This window comes from Talpa europaea (genome assembly GCF_964194135.1).
Source record: "Talpa europaea genome assembly, chromosome: 1".
Classification (NCBI taxonomy): Eukaryota; Metazoa; Chordata; class Mammalia; order Eulipotyphla; family Talpidae; genus Talpa; species Talpa europaea.
The window spans coordinates 44,223,789-44,247,478 of record NC_140073.1 but is presented as its reverse complement, the minus strand read 5'-3'; the positions used below and the strand labels follow the sequence as shown (position 1 = coordinate 44,247,478).

The following is a 23,690-nucleotide window of genomic DNA, read 5'->3' as shown; positions in this document are numbered from 1 at the left end:
GCGGGTGAGACAGGAGAGGTCTGCCACGCCATGTGGGACCCTTGCCTGCTGGCCGGGATCGAACCAGCGCTGCAGAGGCTGTGGACAGCTTCACAGTGCTGCGCTGAACCGCCTGCGCCACCAGGGGAAGCCCTGTGTCTTGTTCTTATAATCTCTCCATAGTTAAAATACATTGCAAGTATCTTCTCTAAGCCGGAAGCTTTTTTGTTCACAAGAGTTTTTTTTTTTTTTTTTTTAATTTATTTATTTTATACAAGAACTGGGGTACAGGTCAGAAGCGCAGGAAGGCGAGAGAATTCACCCAAGCTAGAGTGGGGAGCAGAATAGGCAGATGGACTGAAGACACTGCTGAGGGTAGCAGCGGGTGAGGCAGGAGAGGTCTGCTGTGCCATGTGGGGTTCTCCCTGGCTGGCGGGGAATCATACCGGTGCTGCAGAGGCTGCGGACATCTTCGCAGCATGGCGCTCAACTGATACGCCACCAGGGAGGCCCTGTTCACAAGAGTTCTTAGTGTAGTCACTTTTTCCTTTATTTTGCTTATATGTGTATTAAGAAATCCTTCACCACTCTGAAGTCATATATATTCTCCTATCTAGATGTAAAATGAAGCACTTAGAGTCATGTCTACAACTCACTGTATTCAACCAAGGAATGTTTATATACTGTTAGTGGTAATATAGACTGGTTCAGCCCCTATGGAAAACAGTATGGAGGTTTCTCAAATAAAATATTAAAAATATATCTACCATATGATCTAGCAGTTCTACTCTTAGGTTTCTATAGAAAGAATGCAAAAACACTAATTCAGAGGGATATATACACTCTTATGTTCAGTGCAATACTATTTACAATAGCTAAGTTACGGAAGCACCCGAAGTACCCAAGGACAAATGAATGAATTAAAGAAAAAGATGTGGTACATATACACAGTGGAACACTATTCAACTATAAAAAAAGATGAACTCTTGCCATTTGCAACACATGGATAGAACTGGAGGGGGTAATGCTAAGTGAAATAAATTAGAAAGAGTGAGACAAATAGCAGATGGTTTTACTTTCATGTGGAATACAGAAAAACAAAACGAAAGGTCAGATAAAACCAAGCCAGTAGCAACCCTTGTAATCAGACTGTAGAATTGAAACTACCAGAATGTTAGTGAGTGGTGGAGAGCAAGGTGGGAAATGTGCCTGAAGGACTATGATAGATTTTGGGTACCTTGGTAGTAGGTGTGGTGAGGTAATACTCCAAAGGGGTGTAATCCTATACTTCTGAATTATATGTAGAGTGCTAAATCAATGTTACCTTAATAAAAAAGAAGAGTTACTAAAAATAATAAAATGACTTAGTCAAGAGAGTATATGTGTGTGTATGCACACTCATTTTAAAGCTAAAAATAAAAAAATATATGGCTTTATGGTAGTATTAAAATCTGGTAGGGCTGGGGCCTCCCCGGTGGCGCAGCGGTTGAACACTGGGTTACGAAGCTGCCCGCAGCCTCTGCGGCGCTGGTTCAATTCCCGGCTGCTCCCCGGCCACCGGAGAAGGGTCCCACGTGGCTCACAGACCTCTCCTGCCACGCCTGCTGCGCCCCTCAGCAGTGTACTTCGGTCCTTCTGCCTGCTCTGCTCCCTGCTCTGGCTCTGGTGAATTCTCTCACTCTCCCATGCTTCTGACTGTACCCAGTGCTTGTATAAATAAATAAATAAATCTTAAAAAAAAAATCTGGTAGGGCTTTTTCTTTTAAATGGTCTTGCTATTTATATTAGTGTCCAATGGCTGCCCTAACAAATTAAAACTTTTAATAATGATGCTAAGAATGTGGAACAGTAGAGGGAGGACCCAGCTGTACCACAGAGAGCAACGATCACGTGGGAGAGTGCCCTCCGGCTCCCACAGAACATCGGAGACTGCGCAAACCATGGTGCATCTGTGCTGACCCTGGCTGGCCCTTTGAGTAAAACCAGGCAGGTAAAGGGAGGGCACAGCAGCCCCACGGTGAGCATCAACCACCTGGGAGAGTGCTCTTTGGCCCACACAGAGCATCAAAGCCTGCGTGAACCTACCGCACATCCTCGCTGACCCTGCTTGGCCTTCTGAGTGAAGCCAGGCAGGTAGAGGGAGGGCCCAGCAGCTACAAGGTGAGCAGTGACCACGTGGGAGAGTGCCCTTCTGTCCACACACAGCAACAGTGTGCATGAATCCAGGTGCTGGCAGCACCGACCCAGCCTGGCCCTGTGAATGAAGCCAGGTAGGTAGAGGGAGGGCCCAGCAGCTACAAGGTGAACAGCGATGACCTAGAAGAGTTGCTCTTCAGCCTACACACAGCATCAGAGCCTGCATGAACCCCAGCGCAGCTGTGCCAACCCCTGTGACTGAAGCCTAATAGGTAGAGGGAGGACCCAGCACAATACAGAGAGCAGTGACCACATGGGAGCGTGTCCTTTGTCCCACACACAGCATTAGAGTCTGCGCAAACCCTGCCAGCTCTCTCCAACCCTGTGAGTGGAACCAGGCAGGTAGAGGGAGGGCCCAGCAACTAAAAGGTGAGCAGCAACCACATGGGAGAGTGTTCTTTGGCCCACATACCAGATCAGAGGCTGTGCGAAGCCAGTGTGGCTGTGCCAACCTCTCCCGGCCCTGGATGTGAAGATGCATATATTGGGGAGAGACGAGCAGCACACGGAGACTCCTACCATACACAAAGACCAACTCAAAATGGATAAAAGACCTGAATGTTAGACCTTAAACTGTATAGTGGAAAAAAACATAGGCAAAACACTCTATGACATATATTTCAGAAACATCTTTGAAGATTCATTCCCTGAAGCAAAAAATGAAGGAAAGATAAATAACTGCAACTACATCAAACTGAAAAGCTTCTGTACAGAAAAGGAGACAATAAGCAAGATGAAGGGCCTCCCCAGTGGCACAGCAGGTTGAGTGCAGTGTTTTGAAGCTGACCACAGCCTCTGCAGTGTGGGTTTGGTTCCTGGTTGGCCAGGGAGATACCCACATGGAGTGGCAGACTTCTGTCTTGCCCACTGCTCCCCTCAGCAGTGTTTTTGGTCCATCTGCCTGTTCTGTTTCCTGCTCTGTCTCTGGTGAATCCTCTCACCCCCCACACCTCTGGCCTGTACCCCAGTTCTTTTTTTTTTTAGGATTTATTTTATTTATACAAGCACTGAGTATAGTCAGAAACGCGGGAGGGTGAGAGAATTCACCAGAGCCAGAGCGGGGAACAGAACAGGCAGACTGACGAAATGCACTGCTGAGGGGAGCAGCGGGCGAGACAGGAGAGGTCTGTTGCGCCATGTGGGACCCTCGCCTGTGGCCGGGGATGGAACCGGCACTGCAGAGGCTGCGGGCAGCTTTGCAGCCCAGTGCTCAACCGCTGCGCCACCAGGGGAGTCCCTATACTCCAGTTCTTGTATTCATAAATAAATCATAAAAAAGAGAAAGAAAGGAAACTGGCACTCCTGTGTTTATTGCAGCACTGTTTACAATAGCTAAGATACGGAAACAACCTAAATGCCCAAAAACAGATGACTGGATCAAGAAGCTTTATCTATACACAATGGAATACTACTCAGCAATCAACAAGGTAAACTCATGCCATTTGCCGCAACATGAATGGAGCTGGAAGGGATTATGCTCAGTGAAATAAGAAGGAAAAAGAAAAACATTGGATGGTTTCACTTATAGGAGGAAAATAGAGAAACCTAACATGGGGTCAGAAAAAAAAAGACAAAACTAGTAGGCAAACTATAAATCCAAGACATACAGCAGGGGATGAAAAGGAGAAGGGTCAAAAAAGAGGAGGAAAGAGTCTGAGAGACTATGATGATGGTTCACAGGTGATTTGTGGTGGGAATTTTATGGCGATTACATCTGAGGGGGAAATAAAACATTATACAAAAGTGAACAACAATATAAAATAAACATAGTTAAATAAAAAAGCAAAAGAATGGAATAGAAATCGCATGCATTGCTAGATGGAGTATACTTACCCATCCATTTTGGAGAAATTTTAGTAAAGTGGAACATATGCCTGTCTATCTTTTGATTCAGCAATTACCCTTCTAGGTTTATAGCCTATAGAAATCCTTAGACATAAGCACAGGAGACAGCTTCATAAACTTTCACAGTAGCAATGTTTAGAATAGCAAATAAATTGAAAGTAATATAATTGTCTACCAGTAAGCAAATCGACAAAATATTGGCATATTCATACAACGGAGTGCCTTATAGTAGAGAAAATAAGCCAGGGCTACGTGTATCAGTAGGAAGGGAACTTACACGATACTGAGTTAAAAGCAAGTTGCGGAAAGATAGACAACTAGAAAGTTTAAAAATGTGGACTATATGTAAAAGCCAAAACAAGTAGAAATTGCTTGGGAATGGTATGGGATTTTAAATTAGGTTATATTTGTAGTGTCTGATTGCTTGAGGTAGATGGTAAGTACAAAATATGTATATTTTACAAATATGTCTTTCTGAATGTGAATATTTAATAGAAAATGATATAAATTCATTTGCCGGATTGAACATTAAGATAGTGAAGGGATCATTCATTGGTATAGTAAGGTTCCTAGGGGAGGGAGCAGAATGAGATCAAAAGCACAGATAAGGGGGTTGTAAAGGAGCTACCTTTTGATGGCTGTATCATGGAGTTAGTTGATCATTGGATATGTTAATTTTTCATGAATATTTAGTTTTTCTTATAGGTTGAAAGACTGATGTATGCTTAGAAATTTGTATGAGAAAATGTGAAAATGACACAGTTGTGGTCTGGAACTAATCTTAGACCTTATAAGACTTTCTTCTAGACTTAGCATATAGGGTAAGAAGAGAGGTGAATTTTAAAATAATACGTGGAAAAAAATGTTGATATTTTATTGTGTCATATCCAGTAAAAGTTTTGTTTTCTTCTAAGAACACCTACCAATTTTTATTTATCTAATTTACTGTCTGGATTATGTAGTCATTTTTGTGGCTACTTTTTTTCATTTCCTTGCTGAGTTCTTTTTTTCCCTTGTAGCTGTTTCCTTCTCAGCATGAAAGATGATAGCATTGAAGGTATTTATGACACTCTAAAGCAATGTGCGTTGATTTCCAAATCTGCTGGGGGAATTGGTGTTGCTGTGAGTTGCATTCGAGCTACTGGCAGCTACATTGCTGGGGTAAGCGTCTGCTGTTTGACTTGTAAAGTCACGGCTTATGGTCGAGAGGGTGTATGCTAGAGCTTGGGAGGTCTGCATCTCTGTCAATCATTACCTGGCTGTGTGACTTGGACTGAATCATTTCAACACTCTGGCTTCATTTTTATCTGTATTTTCAGAGATTTAGATTAGATGATCTCTGGGTTCCTTTTTAGCTCAGATTTTGTTATTATTTTAGCTGTCATTTATTGATTGCTTACTATGTACTAAATCTGTTATTAAAGTTTTTTTTTTAAGATTTATTTTATTTATACAAGAACTGGGGTACAGGCCAGAGGCATGGGAGGGTGAGAGAACTCACCAGAGACTGAGTGGGGAGCAGAACAGGCAGATGACCGAAAACACTGCTGAGGGGAGCAGTGGGCGAGACAGGAGAGGTCTGCTGTGCCATGTGAGTATCTCCTTGGCTGGCCGGGAATGGAACCCATGCTGCAGAGGCTGCGGACAGCTTCAAAGTTCTGCACTCAATTTGCTACACCACCGGGGAGGCCCTGTTATTAAAGTTTTACATGATTTACTCATTTACTCCATGCGACAGCCTTATGAGATAAACATCATTGCAGACATATGGTTAGAGCTTTGCTCCTTAACTAAGTATTGGCACTTTTGTCTTCATTTTACATGTGAGGAAACTGAGACTTAAAAAATGAGTTACTTCCAGAGATCAGTCACTTAATATGTGATAGTGCTTTAAACTTGCAAGATTGAAGCTTTAAACATTGGTACTTTATGATGTAAATTCCAGCCCTTTGATTGGAATTATTCACTATTTAGGAGTCAAAATAGTAATTTTGGGTAAAGCTTCAATATAAATCCTATCTCCACTTCTTACCAGTAGTGTGGCATAGCACAAATTTTTTTACATCTCTGAGATTGTTTTCTTATCTGCAATGTGAAGAAAATATCTAACCTTATAGAATAAAGTTAGAGAGTCCAGAGGAAATTATTCCATTTTGTAATGTTTCAAGATACTATGACATACAGAGCATTTTTGTACATGGTAGGGTGAGCCTTTGCTCACTTATCTTGATTTTTTAAGACTTGCCTTGGGCTTAGAAGATTGTTATTAATTTGCTTAAAGTGAATTTTTAGTGACACTTTTAATTGTGTTTGACCTAAACACTGTGGAGCACATAAGCAAAGTACACAATTGTATACTGTTGTACCAAGAGAGAGCTATAGTTTTCTCCAGGTGATAAAGTTACAGGGTGGAAGGATTATTTTTAAATTCTTATCTTAGGCATCTATATTTTCTTATCTTCATTCTCGACTGCATTTATTGCTGAGAATCTCCATGTACCTTACTTATTGTCATGGTTTATCTGTTGCATATAATTCTTATTATAAGTTGCCTGATCTTTGGAAAAAGACATTGTAGTGTTTTCACTTTACCCAAAGTATGTCTTTATATAATGACCTTTTGAAGGTGTGGAGTTTAAATTTAGCTACCCTGATTTTGGATTCTTTTGACTTGTAATTGTTATATTAATATCTTATTAGAGATGTTATATTAATATAATATTAGCGATGCAGTGAAACAGCTGTATGTAATTATAATGTATTCTTTATTTTATATTGGGCATTATGTTTTGAAAGCACAAAGAGGTAGAGATGGAGAGCAGCTAAACTTCATAGATTGTGGGAGAGTAATTGTTCACTGAAGTCATTTCATTCTTTTCCTTGCTGATTCCCCTTCATCTCCAGATGTCTTTATTCCTGGTCTCTCTTTCAGACTAATGGCAATTCCAATGGCCTTGTACCAATGCTGAGAGTATATAACAACACAGCTCGCTACGTGGATCAAGGTGGAAATAAGGTATGTTCTATTATTTGAAAGTACTGGAAATCAGAACTGAAAATCTTTATACACATATGTTTATAATAAGATGTTTATTATGTATGTTTTTATTTGGCTGTCTTCCCCTTCCTCACTTTTAAAATCAACTTAATGAGGTATAATTTACTTTAAAATACATGCGCTTTAAGTGTACAGTTTGGTGGGTTTCGACAAATATGTATAGTTGTGTAATCACCACACCAATCTAGATATAAAACATTTCTGTTAACCCCCATGTTTTTGCATTTACATTAATCATCTTTATCACCAACCTATATATATATACACACACATACACATATATATATGTTAGCTATGACTCCTGGCAGTTGATTTAGTTAGCTTTTTTATATGATAGTTTATCAGCAAAGTTGTGATACCTAAACTTGAAATGGGGTTATGGTAGTTGTTCTAGGCTTTTCTTTAAAAAGACAAAACTCTGCTTATTTTATAGAGGGAAAAGTAAAAGTCAGAGGACTGGGTTGCTTACCCAGTGTTATTGGCAGGATAGTTTACAACTTCAGCCTATCTCTTACATACTTATCACCTATTAATTTACAAATTTCCATTTAATGAACTTAAAAAACAAATCTGTGGGGACTTTTATAAGATATACCACCTTTTTGACCTTCAATAAGAGCACAGCTTACTGTCAAAAGTTAATACAGTTTTCTTTGGACTTTACATATATATAGAGAGTATAAAGTGAGCTGACTAGCTGACAGAGAAACTAGGCAATATAGACTAGTTCACTTGTCACTTTGGACAAGTTACTTTTCTTCCACATTTTCTTGGTGTCAGAGGCTATTTTCACTCCTACGATTGGAAGGAAAATACTAATTTTATGTTTTTGTGGTATTTTTATTGGTATCATTTAATTCATTAATTATAGTGAAGATCAAAGACGATACTGTAAAAGTGCTTTGGAAAATCTGAAGTTTTTTTTGTTTCTGTCTCCCTTCTTTGCCATAAGCGACCTGGGGCATTTGCTATTTACTTGGAGCCCTGGCATTTAGACATCTTTGAGTTCCTTGATTTAAAGAAGAATACAGGGAAAGAAGAACAACGTGCCAGAGACCTTTTCTTTGCCCTTTGGATTCCGGATCTCTTCATGAAACGAGTGGAAACTAATCAGGTCAGAGATAGGTACCATTGGTGATAATGACTCAATTCAAACCAACTTTCTTTTTTGTCATCTTATATCATTCTTAGGAGGAAACCACTTCTATATCTTGTTATGGAAGGCATTCTTCACAAGTTAAGAGATGCCATTCCTCTGCTTTCTTGGATTTTTATTCTCTAAAGTAGGTGCTCTCTGACCTCAATGCTTAAAAAGTCATGTGCAAACAGGCAGCACTAGATGTTTATTTAGCTCTGAGTCTAAAATAATTCTTTCTATGGCAAATTGCCAAGAATCTATGACGTCACCTCATTCCTTGCAATGTTCCCTGTGTAGTATGTATAGTTTAAAGTTTCTAATGAATGGTGCTGTTCTTCCCTTTGTAGGACTGGTCTTTGATGTGTCCAAATGAGTGTCCTGGTCTAGATGAAGTTTGGGGAGATGAATTTGAGAAGCTGTATGAAAGGTATAAAAAAAATATGAAAGTGATGTTTTAGCCATGTTTCTCTTATTTGGGTGACCCAAAGTTCAGAGCTACATCAATTATTAGCTGGTTTCTAGGAATCTTCAGGAGCAACTAGAAGAGAGTATAGTTAATTATTTTATTTTGGTCAGGCTTGCTTTTCTGAATTGCCAGCAAAATTTTAGGATTAACTTCTTTTTTAACACTTTGGGACATATAAGTAGACTTTTTAAAAAATTGATCCTTTTGAAAACTAAAGCTAAAAGCAAGGATTATTATTTCTTTTGTTATATAATACATTTTATAAAATAAGTTATATTTTAGCCTGCACATAGGAATCAAGAGCAACTGGTACACACATGTCAATAGATCATTAAATACTGGCACGGTTGTAGGATATTTGACTGCTTTAGGTTCTGGTCCTTTATATTATGAAAGGTATTATTGATTAAGTGGAACAGGGTGCATTGAAAGAGTTTATAGCTTCATGATTTTTCCCTATGGCTTTAGCAGCTTAAAATGAATATTATATTCCATTTTTTTCCCTTAGCAAAACTTAGTAAACATTTCAGAGTTTTCATAATTTTCTATTTTAGTGTCTTTCTTTAAGTTATTTATTGTAAAGATTTTCTTAGGGAATATTAAAATAATATTAGCTTTGCTTTTCAGTTATGAAAAACAGGGTCGTGTCCGCAAAGTTGTAAAAGCTCAGCAGCTCTGGTATGCGATCATTGAGTCTCAGACAGAAACAGGTACACCATACATGCTCTACAAAGATTCCTGTAATCGGAAAAGCAATCAGCAGAACCTGGGAACAATCAAATGCAGCAACCTGTGCACAGAAATAGTAGAGTATACCAGCAAAGATGAGGTAGGTAGAAAAACCTCTGCCAAGAGTGTTGAGAGAAGAATCCTAGGGAGTTAATATGTGTGACTCCCTCACTTAATTTCACTATATACGGGTGAATAGTTTACTATAAGCAGAAGGGCAGTAATATAGAGATTATAAGGAAGAGATTATAAAGAGGGGTGACTCCTTGAATATCTTTTAATCTAAGCCACACACAAAAATTGTCAACTTTTCCTTATACAAACATTGTAAAAATATTTACTTGAGAAAAACAGCAGTAAAAAGTTGTGGTTTAGGACAAGCACAGAAATGTGTGAGGATGCTCATTCAGTTTAAAGTATATAAGCACAGAGTCCTATCAATGAATGGTGAGAAAAGATGCCAATCTTGGATCTTTTAGGTGATTCACAGAAAGGCAAGGCTAGAAATGGGACATAGACTTAATTTTTAAGTTTATGGAAAATCCTTGCATTTGGGAAGTTTGGCTTGTATGTCAGGTCAGAGATAGGGATGGATTTTGTGCAGTGTCAAGTAACTGTTTTGGTGGAGTTAAATACATGAAGGCTTGATATATGGAGAAATGGCTGTGACTGGGGGAAAGTGTATAGTTTTGAAAGCTGGCATGTCATAGAGGTAAGAAACCTCCTTTTTGCTTTTTTCTGAGGATAGTTCTTGCTTTTGGTTATAGAGTAGCTTGGTAGGAAAAGAGGTTAGTTTACTGTAAGAAGATTGTTGCAGTAGTTGGATGACAAGATTCTTGGACATTGGATGTAACTAGAAATGAAGCAGAAGGAGCAAGATTCCAAATTCTAGAATCTAAAATCGTGACACATGAAAATTCAGGGAAGAAGGGAAAGTTAATTAAGCATACTGCTAAGGTTGCAGTTTAATTCGATAAAAAAATTGAGCGCTAGGTATGCGTAAGACACTATATTAGGTGTTTTGGGAATATAAATGAATATGGCTCAGCCCTTACCCTCTAGAAACTTACAATTTAGTTGGAAGAAAATGACAGACTCAAGTAACTATTATGAAAGATAGATTATATTGTATAAACTAGAGTGACCATTTTTAAAACAAAAATAAGATTTTAAAAATTTATTTTTTAAATTGAGGTAACATTGGCTCACATGAAAAACAAAAATCAGATTATGTTCTGCATAATATTCCTCTTCTGCTCTTTCCAACCCATTCAGAGTTCTTTCCTTTTCTTTATTTGAGGTATAAAAAAGAAACCATAAAATTCATTCTTCTAAAGTGCATATAATTTCGTTTTCTTCAGTATATTGACAAGGATATGCAACTGTCATTACTGTCTAATTCTGGAACATTTCATCACCCCAGAAAAAAACCTTATACCCGCTAGCAGTCACTATCTGCTCTCCTCTTTCCCCTTCCCTTAGCAACCACTAGTTTATTTCCAGTCTGGATTTGGCTATTGTGGGTATTTCATGTAAATGGAGTGATAAAATATTTTGCCTTTGGTGTTAGATTTCTTTCACTTAGCCTATTTCCAAGGCTCATTCATGTTATAGAAAGTCCTCAGTACTTCATTAATTTCCATGCAATATCCTTACAGTATCCTACTCATATGGGATCACCACCTCATCTACTATTACTTTCTTCCTTGCTCATTTTATTTCACCCTTACTGATATGCTTGAGGTTCCTCAAACATGTCACGCATACTTCTGCCTCAGAATTTTTACTGTTTACTTTGAATGTTAAAATACTCTTACCCCAGATAGTCCCAAGACTTATTTTCTAACCTCTTCCCCATTTCTTTGTTAATGTGTGAGATTCTCAGTAAGGTCTTCCTTGACAATTCCATTCAAAAGTACCCCTTCCAATTTTATCCCCAGGACTCACTCTCTTCTTTACCTGCCTTATTTTTCTCCTGAGCATTAATTAGACTTAATGTGATTCAAACTATGTTTTAAAAATGGGTACTTTGGCTTCATGTTTTTGAGTTGAGTAGATGTAAAGGGCATGGGGGAATTCAGATGAGAGAAGTTAAGAGTTGTGATTGGGATAGTCGTAATCAAAATGGAAAAAATAGTATTCATTCAGTGTTATTAATCTTTTGCTATATTCCAGATGTGGTGCTAGCATAAAAATATAAGTATAAATAAGACATGATCCCTGTCTGAAAATAGCTTACCACAGTATAATATAGTGGGAGATCACATGGAGAGCTTTCTTAGATTTCACAAACTTGTATCCCCTACTGTTAAGTTTTTTTAGAATCTCAGTGAAGGTGTACCAGACATGTTATTTGGAAGAACTTTTTCTTTTTTCTAAAGATTTATTTATTCATGCATATAAGAACTGAGGTACAGCCAGATGCACGGGAAGGGGAGAGGATTCACCAGAGACAGAGCCGGGAACAGAATAGGCAGACAGACTGAAATACACTGCTGAGGGGAGCAGTGGGCGAGACAGGAGAGGTCTGCTGCACCATGTGGGATTCTCGCCAGCTGGCTGGGATCGAACCCGTGCTGCAGAGGGTGTGGACAGCTTCTTAGCTCTGTGCTCAACCGCCTGTGCCACCAGGGGAGGCCCTGGAAGCACACTCTTCATCAATGAAAATATTCTGTGTCTGGTGACTATTGAGTACTTGAAATATGAATAGTACAACTGAGAAGACAAATTTAAAATTTTCTTTAATATTTATTAAATAGCTGCATATTGGTAATGGCTACTATATTGGACAGCATGTCTCTACTGACTGAGGCAGCTGTACATTAAAACAGCACAATGTGATATATGTCTGATAATAGAACCACATAGTATGGAACGCAGGATTATCTACCTTACCTGTACTGGTGATGTTATAACTCATGTGTGAGTAGGTATTGAGATTTAGAAATAAATTGGTGAATGATGAAGAAAGAGAAGTCAAAGATAATTTAAAAAATTTAATAACAATATTAGGGGCTTGTATAATGGTGTTATTGACTTGGGGGAAGAAGTCAAAATTGTGTGTTTCTTGGCCTTTTTTCTTTGTATTCTAGGTTGCTGTTTGTAACCTGGCTTCCCTGGCCCTGAATATGTATGTCACGTCAGAACACACATACGACTTTAAGAAATTGGCTGAAGTCACCAAAGTCATTGTCCGAAACTTAAATAAAATTATTGATATTAATTATTACCCTGTCCCAGAGGTATGAATAGATTTCTCTGCTTATTGGTAATTATTGAAATCCAAGGTAGAGGGAGTTTATCATGGCCAGCTGATCATCATTTATATGGTTATCTTTGGAATGGTGTGAAGAAACTGAGTATATGTGTTACTTGGTGAAGAATGTTAACTTTCGCTGTTCAGTAATGTCTCTTCATTAAATCTGTTGGCTTAAAGGCACACTTATCAAATATACGCCATCGCCCCATTGGAATTGGAGTACAAGGTCTGGCAGATGCTTTTATTCTGATGAGGTATCCTTTTGAGAGTCCAGAGGCCCAGTTATTGAATAAGCAAATCTTTGAGACCATTTATTATGGAGCCTTGGAAGCCAGCTGTGACCTTGCCAAGGAGCATGGCCCATATGAGACCTATGAGGGCTCTCCAGTCAGCAAAGGAGTAAGTATGTGGATGAAATTTCTTTTTTTTTTTTTATTAATTAATTAATTAATTTATTTATTTATACAAGCACTGGGTACAGTCAGAAGCGTGGGAGGGTGAGAGAATTCACCAGAGGCAGAGCGGGGAGCAGAGCAGGCAGAAGGACTGAAGTACACTGCTGAGGGGAGCAGCGGGCGGCAGGAGAGGTCTGCGCGCCATGTGGGACCCTCCTCTGATGGCCGGGGAGCAGCCGGGGATTGAACCGGCGCCGCAGAGGCCGCGGGCAGCTTCGCAACCCAGCGCTCAACCGCTGCGCCAGCGGGGAGGCCCGATGAAATTTCTTTTTGCCTATGAGTTCCTAGAGTAAAATTAGTGATAGCCTCAAAAAACTGTTCACATTTGAATCCCTGGAGCAAGTGAATGTTACCTTATTTGACTTATAAAGGGACTTTGTAGATGCAATTCAGAATTTTGAGATGAGATTCCCCTGAACTGTCTAGCTGTTCCTTAAATCCAATGACAGTTGTCCTTACATGAGACACAGAAAAGACACAAAGCCCTTGATGCTGGGAGAAGCAAAGAACAGAATCTCCTCTAGAGCCTTTGGAGGAAGTATGGTCTTCCCAAAATATTGACTTGTGACTTCTGGTCTCCAGAAGTATGAGAGAATATTTTTTTGTTATTTTATTGATAAGTTACCACGTTTGTAGTACTTTGTTACACCAGTTATAGGTACCAAATACAGTACTTTTGTCTTCTGTAACAAAAAGGATACTCTATATTAATCTCTCTTATTTAGAAATATCATTGCTAAAGTGACTTAAAACTGCTATTAGTTTTCAGTTGCTAAACTTAATGAATTAAAACAACATACATCCATTATCTCAGTTTCCATGGGTCAGGGGTTCAGGCTCAGCTAAGCTGGGTCCTTTTCTCTGGGTCTAACGAGGCCACTGTCACAGTGTCGGTGGAGGCTATGGTCTCATCTGAAGTTCAGGATCCTCTTCCAATTCTCCTGGTTGTTGACAGAATTCATTTCCTTAAAGCACCAGAACTCAATATATTCAAAGCCAATAGAAGGAGGAGAAAGACTCAATGTAGATGCTGTTTTAAGAGCTTTTGTCTGTTAAGTTAGGTTCACCCAGGATAACCCCCCTTTTGCTTAACTAAAATTGATTTGCAGCCTAATAAGAACCGGAGATCACCTTTACCCTCGAGAGTGACATCCATCATATTCCCTGGTCCCATCTTATGTAAGAGGAGATTATACATGGCCAGTGAACTCAGGGGTGAGAATCTGGGGAGCTGTCTCAGAATTCTGACTTCCACAATACCTTTATTATCAGTAGCATGATTCTCTTCCATGTAAAATAAGATGTTACTTTAGTTTTGCTGATATTTAGCAATGTATGGTTGTTCGAAAATAGGTATTTTGTGAGTTGATAGGTCAATGACCAGATCAAGACAAGAAAGATGAGGTCAACATAATACTTTCATTATTAAAAAAAGAAAATACATCTCAGCAACACACTTTCTTGAGTATTAGAATTTCCGGTTTATAGAAATGAGTCCTGAGAGGGTAGGATGTGGAAAAGAGCTAAGCCCTTAGCCAGTTTTCTTAGCTTGCTTATGATTAGTTATCACAAAATAGAAGATTATCCAGGAAAATCTCTGGATTTTGTATTTCTTACATGCTTCTGCTAGAAGACCTCATTTGTTATTGTTGTGACATGGGGGCATTGTAGTTAGTCATTTGTTTGATTTTGGTCATAGTTTGTTGTGATTTGTCATAAATTTGGGTCGTTCATTTTTTAGATCCTTCAGTATGATATGTGGAATGTTACTCCCACAGACCTATGGGACTGGAAAATTCTTAAGGAGAAGATTGCAAAGTAAGTAAGCTGTGTAATAAGGAGGTTTCAGGTTTTTATCCTGGTTCTTCAGAAGTTAGGCATGTTATTTTAACTTCCAAAACTCATTTTTTCTCTTAAAAGGGGCTAAACTGGCCTATCAACAAAATTATTTTTATAAAAATACTCCACAAGATAATATATGCATTGTGGTAATCTGCAAATTGGTACAATTAAAACATTTCAGTGCATAGTAGGTATCGTTAGTTGATCTTTTAGGAACTTAACCCAGGTGGGGTAATTTTTTTTTTTTTTATTTATCATATTTATAAGTGTGCTTGCTTTATTTTTCACTTTTATTACTGTAGGGTAAGTAAATGATATCAGGCTTTTCTACCCTCCTGCCATTAGGATTGATGGTGGATCCTAGCCGTCCTGAATGCATGCCTGATGGTGGGCACCTGGAATAGGGTGTGGGCATATGTGATGGTATTCACCTGGGCTGAGAGACTGGGTTTATAAGAGTGGCACACCAGAGTGTGGTGTGGTCATGCGTTGTGGAGGATGGAGGAGTGCAGTGGAGCATACAGAGGATGTGGCTGAGTGTGACAGAGCACGATGGAGTATGATGGACTACCAGTGGCAGAACCAAGAGAAGCAGGAGCAGAGAGTAACACGAGAACGAGAGAAGAATGAATGGAAGAAGCAGAATGAATGGAAGCAAGAGAAGCAGAGAGAACGCGAGATCCCAGGAAGAGTGAAGACTTGCTGGGGGCTGGGAGGCCTGCTGTGGAGGCCTACCAGCCTCCCGGCCCCCCAGCATCCCTGCCTGCTGTGTACCTGGTAAATCCCAATAAAAGCCTGCAAAAGCCACTGAGGGCTCCAGGATTCTCTCCTCCTTACCCTCTCCTCCTTACCCTGCTCGGGTCATAGAGATCCTGCCCTGTGCCCTTCCTGCCCTTACAATTGGCGTAGTCGGCAGGATGATCCATGTAGATGGGTATGGAGCCCTCTGAAGATCTCAGGAGGGACTGAGGCGTAGCAGACCGAGAGCCTGTGAAAATGCTGGAGGCGTCACGGCAGAACAGGAGATGGACAAGGTCCGGGAGCTGCAAGACAAAACCTCGCCTGGAGGAGGAGATGACCTGCGAGGACCAGCCAGTGACCCCGGAGGCAGCAGAATCATCGGGGAAGAAAGGACCACGATTCGGAGCTCTCCAGTGCTGATGTCGGGGGAGGCTAATGGACTTGTACTAATGGAGTTGGACTGACAATCCCACCAGAAGGCAGAGGAAACTTGGCAGGTTGTTATGTTTTGGGGACTCTGGGGATGGGTGGTGTAGGGGAAGGTAAAAGTATCAGGCTTTTCTGCCCTCCTGCCATTAGGATAGATGAGGGAACCCTGTGGTCCTGAATGCATGCCTGATGGTGGGCACCTGAAGTGGATACACCTGGGCTGAGAGACTGAGTTTATAAGGGTGGTGTCATGGGGACGCCAGCAGAAGCCAAGAAGGAACGGAAACTGAGAGAAGAAGAGAAGCAGAGAGAACACCAGAGAGCCCAGATAGAGTGAGGATTTGCTGGGGGCTGGGAGGACTACCAGCCTCCTGGCCCCACAGCACCCCTGCCTGCCATATGCCTGGTAAATCTAAATAAAAGACCTGCAAAAGCCACTGAGGACTCTGACTCCTCCTTTACCCGGTCTGCTGGATCAGAAAACCTGCATTGTGGTCTTCCTGCCCCTACAGATGGTATGATTTGTACACCCCAGGAGATGGGAATCTGGGGGTGGCCAGTGGGCCTCAGTGGCCAAAAGCAACCTGTGTACTGCCCAGCAGCTAGGGAGAGGAGAAAAGCCAACTGAGAAGGCAAAAGCTGGTGCTAAGATTGAGAAACCCTGAGTGGCTGTTAAGTACTAAGTATGCTAAAGAAGGCCAGTGAGTCTCTTAAAATCACCAGTGGGTGATGCCCTGCTCATTGTCGAGTAAGGGTGAGGAGCTGAGGAACCTATCCTTGGGGGACAGGTGGGAAATGTGGCTGGTGGTGGAGCCTACAGCCAAAGAGGGGACCCAAGAGAGGCCACATGTGGAGCTCATACCATGGATCCCCGACCCATGTGCTTGTGCAGTGGGTTGGCCTGAGTGCAGGGGTCTGCATCTCGCATTGATGGCTATGAAAGCCGAGTGTTGGAGCAACTGCAGACAGAAACCCTGAGGATTGGCGATTACCCCCAATAGTATAGAATCGCCAATCCAAGAGTGAGTGCATCCTGGGGGTGGATGCGGTGTGTGGCTTGTGGCCGAGACCACAGCCAGAGGAAGGTCAGGAAGCCTTATGGCTCCTGGCATGTGACGGCAGATACTTGAGTAGTTCCCCTCCCTTTGAGCGGTGCCTTCGGCAGCAGAAGTGGTGGATCATCTGCTGGTGCCAATAATCTTGTCTTTTGCCACTAGGTTGGTGCCCTGCCTGGACTTATTTGTGTTCTGTTGTATTTTGTTATATTGTGATGTATCTCTTTTTTTTTTTTTAAAGATTTTTTTATTTATTTATACAAGCACTGGGTACAGTCAGAAGCATGGGAGGGTGAGAGAATTCACCAGAGCCAGAGCGGGGAGCAGAACAGGCAGAATGATGAAGTACACTGCTGAGTGGAGCAGCAGGCGCGGCAGGAGAGGTCTGTGCGCCATGTGGGACCCTCGCCGGTGGCCGGGGATAGAACCAGCGCTGCAGAGGCTGTGGGCAGCTTTGCAGCCCAGCGCTCAACCGCTGTGCCACCAGGGAGGCCCTATATTGTGATGTATTTCATTTGCTTTTGTGGGCCATGGCTGCAGTGTTCATATTGCCAAGAGAAACGTATATGACTTAGATATAGACTGATAAGGACTGTATGGATGAAAACCCTGAGGGGGGTGGATTGTAGGGTAAGTAAATGATACCAGGCTTTTCTGCCCTCCCACCATTAAGATTGATGGTGGATCCTTGTGGTCCTGAATGCATGCCTGATGGCGGGCACCTGGAACAGGGTGTGGGCATATGTGATGGGATTCACCTGGGCTGAGAGACTGAGTTTATAAGAGTGGCACACCAGAGTGTGGTGTGGTCACACGTTGTGGAGGATGGAAGAGTACAATGGAGTGTACAGAGGAGTGTGGCTAAGAGTGACAGAGCGCGATGGAGTATGCAGACTACCAGCGGCAGAACCAAGAGAAGCAGAGCAGAGAGTACCACGAGAACGAGAGAAGAACGAATGGAAGAAGCAGAATGAACGGAAGTGAGAGAAGCAGAGAGAACGCGAGAGCCCAGGAAGAGTGAAGACTTGCTGGGGGCTGGGAGGCCTACCAGCCTTCCGGCCCCCCAGCACCCCTGCCTGCTGTGTACCTGGTAAATCCCAATAAAAGCCTGCAAAAGCCACTGAGGGCTCCAGGACTCTCTCCTCCTTACCCTGTCTGCTCGGGTCATAGAGATCCTGCCCTGTGTCCTTCCTGCCATTACAATTACTTAATGCACATTGGGCACAGAAATGCTTTTGTTGACTTGATTGTCATAGCAATAAATTAGGGATTTTGGAAGAACTTTTGGAGGGGTAATGTAAAAATTGAGTCTTTGCAGGCCTCCCAAAATATAAGAGATTTGAGGACCGGCAGAGTGTTTTGCTGAATGAATACTGAAACAGGCTGTTTTCATTTTCTCTCATGATGACTCTATCATTTCTGGTTTAATACATATGGGACGTGTTTAATGTTTGCAGAAGGAAGCAGTAGCTTTAAAATGCTCTTAGAAATTTATCTTTGCCTTAAAATTGTTTAATCAAATAATGTGTGTTAGAAAGTTTAGAAAACATATGTGTGGAAAGGGGATAAAATAAAATTATCCCAAAATATACTACCCATATCGTGGAGTTGCAACCCTGTTGGAGTTAAATGCAAAAGTTAACAAATGAATCAAATGCATGTATAATGGTACCCCCTAGCAGCTTCATTTACTACAGTGACTTAAGATAGCTGATTTCCTAGCAGACTGTAGCTTTAGGGCTGGCATTTAATATTCTCCTTTTTTTTTTAGATATGGTGTAAGAAACAGTTTACTTATTGCCCCAATGCCTACTGCTTCCACTGCTCAGATCCTGGGAAATAATGAGTCCATTGAACCTTATACCAGCAACATCTATACTCGCAGAGTTTTGTCAGGAGAATTTCAGGTGAGAAGATCACAACTACAGACCTACAGGGAGATCTTTCAAAAGGCCTGATGTTGGGAATAAATGCTAACTCATGTTTAGAATACCCCTTTTACTCAGTAGGGGGGCAAAATTTTGTCTCTAATGTTTTATGTTTTTTTAGCACAAGTAGACATTCAATAAATATCTGCCAGAAGAGTGAATGATTGATGGTTGAATATGGAAGTAACTTGTTGATATTAGAGTTCACATGTTATTTCACCATTCTGTAATCATCATGATAGAGTCTATAACCCTGGATGCCTAAATTGATGATACTCAAGATGTATATAGGAGCATCATTTAAAACAGTGGTTCTCAATGAGAATTTGTGGGGGGTAAGACCAGTATTTTTTTTTTTTTTTTTTTTTTGGGGGGGACCCTCGCCGGCAGCTGGGGAACGAACCGGCGCTGCAGAGGCTGCCGGCAGCCTCCCAGCCCAGTGCTCAACCGCTGCGCCACCAGGGGAGGCCCATGGACCAGTATTTTTTAAAGGTTCTCAGATAATTTAATGTGCAACTAGAGATGAGAACCAACTAATTTAAAAGATTTTTATTTGTGAATTTCCAGTTATTATGAAATAATAAGTTTCCCCAAGTTTCGGGGTAGATATACTTCTTATTTTTCTTATGTTTATTATATGTTGACTTTGGGAAAAAAATAAGAATCCACTTTTTTTTTTAACCCACTTTGGGGAATGTTAGTTCTTTTCACTTTCGCAGATGCCACATAATATGGTTCTTGAATACTAGATACCAAGATTTTAAAGGACTATAGCTTTTGTGTGGTGGGATAGACCTGTCAATATTACAAAAAATAGAATTTACCAAGCAATGTTAAATAAATGTTTAGTATTTTGCTTTAAGCTCCAAACATATGATTCTGTTTAGTTCCTATCATTGTTACCTCTTGGTCTTTTCTGTTTTTCTATTCAGATTGTAAATCCTCACTTACTGAAAGATCTTACTGAGCGGGGCTTATGGAATGAAGAGATGAAAAACCAGATTATTGCATGCAATGGGTCTATCCAGGTAAAGAATGAAATATCTCTTCAGGAGCTAAGTTGGAAATTGTGGTACCTTTCACTTTTCCCACCAATAGAAAAAATGGCCATTCTCTGTGATTGAATAGGCTCTGTTCACCTCTGCGTTGTTTTGCTGGGATTATATACATCTTCACATAACCAGGCCTTTCCCTCTTAATTGTGCAATAATATAAAGCAGTAGTTTCCAACTTCTTTGCTTCTTAGAATCATTTGGGGAGCACTTAAAATTCTGAAATTTGCATTGTACCTATACCGATTACATCAAAATGTCTGGTATTGGGAGCCAGGTATCTGTTTTTTTAAAGACTCCTTACATCATTCCAAAATGCACAAAGTTTGGGAACTACTGATATAAGTCTGAGATTAGAGAGTCAAACTTAATTAAAAAGTATGGTAGAGTTGAGGATTGATAGCCCAAAAGACAGAATGACAGATGGTGTTTAACAGTTTGCAACTGAACATCAAGAATTTATAAATAGAGGCGTCTTTTTTTTTAAAAAAGATTTATTTATTTATACAAACACTGGGTACAGTCAGAAGTGCAGGAGGGTGAGAGAATTCACCAGAGCCAGAGCAGGGAACAGAACAGGCAGACAGATGAAATACACTGCTGAGGGGAGCAGCGGGCACGGCAGGAGAGGTCTGTCGCGCCACGTGGGACCATTGCTGGTGGCTGGGGATTGAACTGGTGCTGCAGAGGCTGCGGGCAGCTTCGCAGCCCAGCGCTCAACCGCTGCGCCACCAGGGGAGGCCCCTATAAATAGTGGCTTCTTGCTGGGATTGATTGACTTGGTAACACAGATGAAGTTTCCTTTAGTATTTTTGTGTATGCTGACAGAAACTGTAGCATTAGCCAGCCTGCATGTTTTGATGCATGTTAACCCTAGACCTGAGAAAACCTAATTTTTAATGACTCCAAGTGGAGTTTGTGGAATCCTAGTTTATAAAAGAGTTTATCATTACTTCCCTTGATCATATCCCTGTGAGTTATAGCCCTAGTGATTTGTATTGCTACTTAGCTGTGAGTTTTCCTTTATTAAGTGCCTCTAGAACAATGAATGTTTTGGCCATAAACCAATTACAGATGAATCTTAGTAACTACCACCTGATATTTTATTGGTTAGATAGAGTTTTATTGTACTTCCTAAGCCGAGGGGAGCAGTTTTGAGAAACTTGATAAGGATCAAGTTGTATGATAATGGTTGGGTCAGATCTGACAGAAAATAGAACCAAGGCTAGAGCCTGTTAATTATATTGCTTTCTTCTACTGAGTACATTAAACATTTGGTTTACCTTCTCCAGAGCATACCAGAAATTCCTGATGACCTGAAGCAACTTTATAAGACTGTGTGGGAAATCTCTCAGAAAACTGTCCTCAAGATGGCAGCTGAGAGAGGTGCTTTCATTGACCAGAGCCAGTCTTTGAACATCCATATTGCTGAGCCTAACTATGGCAAACTCACTAGCATGCACTTTTATGGCTGGAAGCAGGTTGGTAGGGGAAATCAAGGAGGACTTATTGTCAACTGGGATATTTTGGAATTGGGGCAATTCCATACTCTGCTATCTATTAAATATTGTCACCTAGAAGTTCTTTCACTGCCTATCCAATATGTTACAGTGAACTCATGGTTTTTGTACCAGATCATTCTCTCACTTTGGATTTTCTTGTTTCTGTTAGGCTTATTACATTTGTAAGTTGGAAACCAATGATCTTTCTTTTCCTCTCCATGCAATCACTCATCACATTGTGTTGGTTGTTCCTTCTTACTCCACCATCATTTAAAATTTTTATTTGTTTATTTATTTTTAAAGATTTATTTATTTTTGCAATCAAGAACTGGGGTACGGGCCAGACGTGTGGGGGTGAGAGGATTCACCAGAGACAGAGTGGGGAACAGAACAGGCAGACTGAATGAAATACACTACTGAGGGGAGCAGTAGGTGAGTCAGGAAAGGTCTGCTGCACCATGTGGGTAGCTCCCTGGCCGGGGATTGAACTCGTGCTGCAGTGGCTGCGGATAGCTTCATAGGTTGTGTCTTAACCCCTTGCACCACCAGGGAGGCCCCATTGTTTTTATTAGCTTCTTCATGAACTCTTTGTATATCTGTATATATCTTTGTATATCTTTGTATACAAAGCAATGCAGTCTTATGCATTGCTATCATTTCTAAAATAAAACTGCACTTATAAACCCATTATTCAAAAACACCCATTGTTTTGCCACTTTAATTATCTACAAAATAAAGCCAAATACTTAGCTAGTCTTTGCTGACTGTAATGTCCTGTCTTCTGGATTGTATTCTTATTCCCTGCTATTGTACTGGGTGTTCATATAGAATAAGAAACTTATTTTCTTATTTAATAAACATTAAATTGATCATCTCTGTGTCAAGACTGGGAATACTGAATGAGATGATCTTTGAAGTAGTTGTAATCTACTGCTATACAGGGACCTAATTTACCCCTCTGAATAGTTATAATCAAAAGCATATGTTAACATATAACCAGTGTTGTCTTAGGCAAACTTGGAAATTATGTACATAAAAACAAAAAAGAGAACAAAAATAGCTGACATTTCCAAAGAGATAAACCTGTTGTAGGGGTGAAAAGTACAGGATATAGCTGTCTTTTTTGAGAAGGCTTCCTAGAGTAGACTTTCAAGTTTAGAAAATGATTTGATCTGGTTTATGGAAATGTGTTTTAAACGTTGGTCATAAATATTTACTATTTTATTTTTGTCGTTTCTTATTTTTATAATTGTCTAGTATCCTTAGAATTTCTTCTGATAGTATTTTTTCCCTTGTAGGGTTTGAAGACTGGGATGTATTATTTAAGGACAAGACCAGCAGCTAATCCAATCCAGTTCACTCTAAATAAGGAGAAGCTGAAAGATAAGGAAAAGACATCCAGAGAGGAGGAAGAGAAGGAGCGGAACACAGCAGCCATGGTGTGCTCTTTAGAGAATAGAGATGAGTGTCTGATGTGTGGATCCTGAGAAAACACTTAGGAGAGGCCAGCACTTCTTTGATAGCCAGCTACTCTCTGAGATTGGATAGATGGAGCAGGCTTGCATGAAGTGTTAGAGCTTTTGCATATGGTGCGAAAGTAGGGATTTTTTAAAAATTAGTATAAACCACAGACATCATACAGGGGAGGAGGAAGGAGAGGGGTCAGAGGGAGGGAGGGAGGAGCACAGGGAACTGAAGTGATGGTGCACAGGTGCATTGGGGAAGGAAATTCTGTGGGGACTACACCTGAGAGGGGAAAAGCAAACATTGTTTAAAAATGAACAATGATGTAAAAAATACATAAATGAAAATTAAAAAAATAAACTTCATTTTATCTAAAAAAAGGTAAATTTTTGAAATTTATATGGGGTTTCATTACTATATAATGAGTAATTATATTGGATTTCATTACTCCGTTACACCCCTTTTCTCATGACCTCAGTTTTGGTAAGTAGACTTAGTTTTGCTGCTTTAACTATTAGATCCATAGAAACAAAACTAAGTCATAATTCGTGA

At 40.5% G+C, this 23,690-nt stretch overlaps 1 protein-coding gene across 1 annotated transcript in view; it reads left to right on the top strand.

Moving 5' to 3' along the window:
* Nucleotides 1-23,161, top strand: part of RRM1 (ribonucleotide reductase catalytic subunit M1) — a gene marked incomplete at both ends in the record, with an annotated part of 38,599 nt that extends 15,438 nt beyond the window's left edge. Inside the window, 12 exons of the mRNA XM_084231639.1 lie at nucleotides 5,040-5,181; nucleotides 6,953-7,036; nucleotides 8,031-8,192; nucleotides 8,564-8,643; nucleotides 9,310-9,511; nucleotides 12,504-12,653; nucleotides 12,848-13,069; nucleotides 14,867-14,943; nucleotides 18,964-19,099; nucleotides 20,053-20,148; nucleotides 21,465-21,653; nucleotides 22,973-23,161. Coding sequence (XP_084087765.1) covers nucleotides 5,040-5,181; nucleotides 6,953-7,036; nucleotides 8,031-8,192; nucleotides 8,564-8,643; nucleotides 9,310-9,511; nucleotides 12,504-12,653; nucleotides 12,848-13,069; nucleotides 14,867-14,943; nucleotides 18,964-19,099; nucleotides 20,053-20,148; nucleotides 21,465-21,653; nucleotides 22,973-23,161 — 1,729 coding nt within the window. The remainder of the gene's footprint in view (nucleotides 1-5,039; nucleotides 5,182-6,952; nucleotides 7,037-8,030; nucleotides 8,193-8,563; nucleotides 8,644-9,309; nucleotides 9,512-12,503; nucleotides 12,654-12,847; nucleotides 13,070-14,866; nucleotides 14,944-18,963; nucleotides 19,100-20,052; nucleotides 20,149-21,464; nucleotides 21,654-22,972) is intronic.
* Between the last annotated feature and the right edge of the window lie 529 nt (nucleotides 23,162-23,690).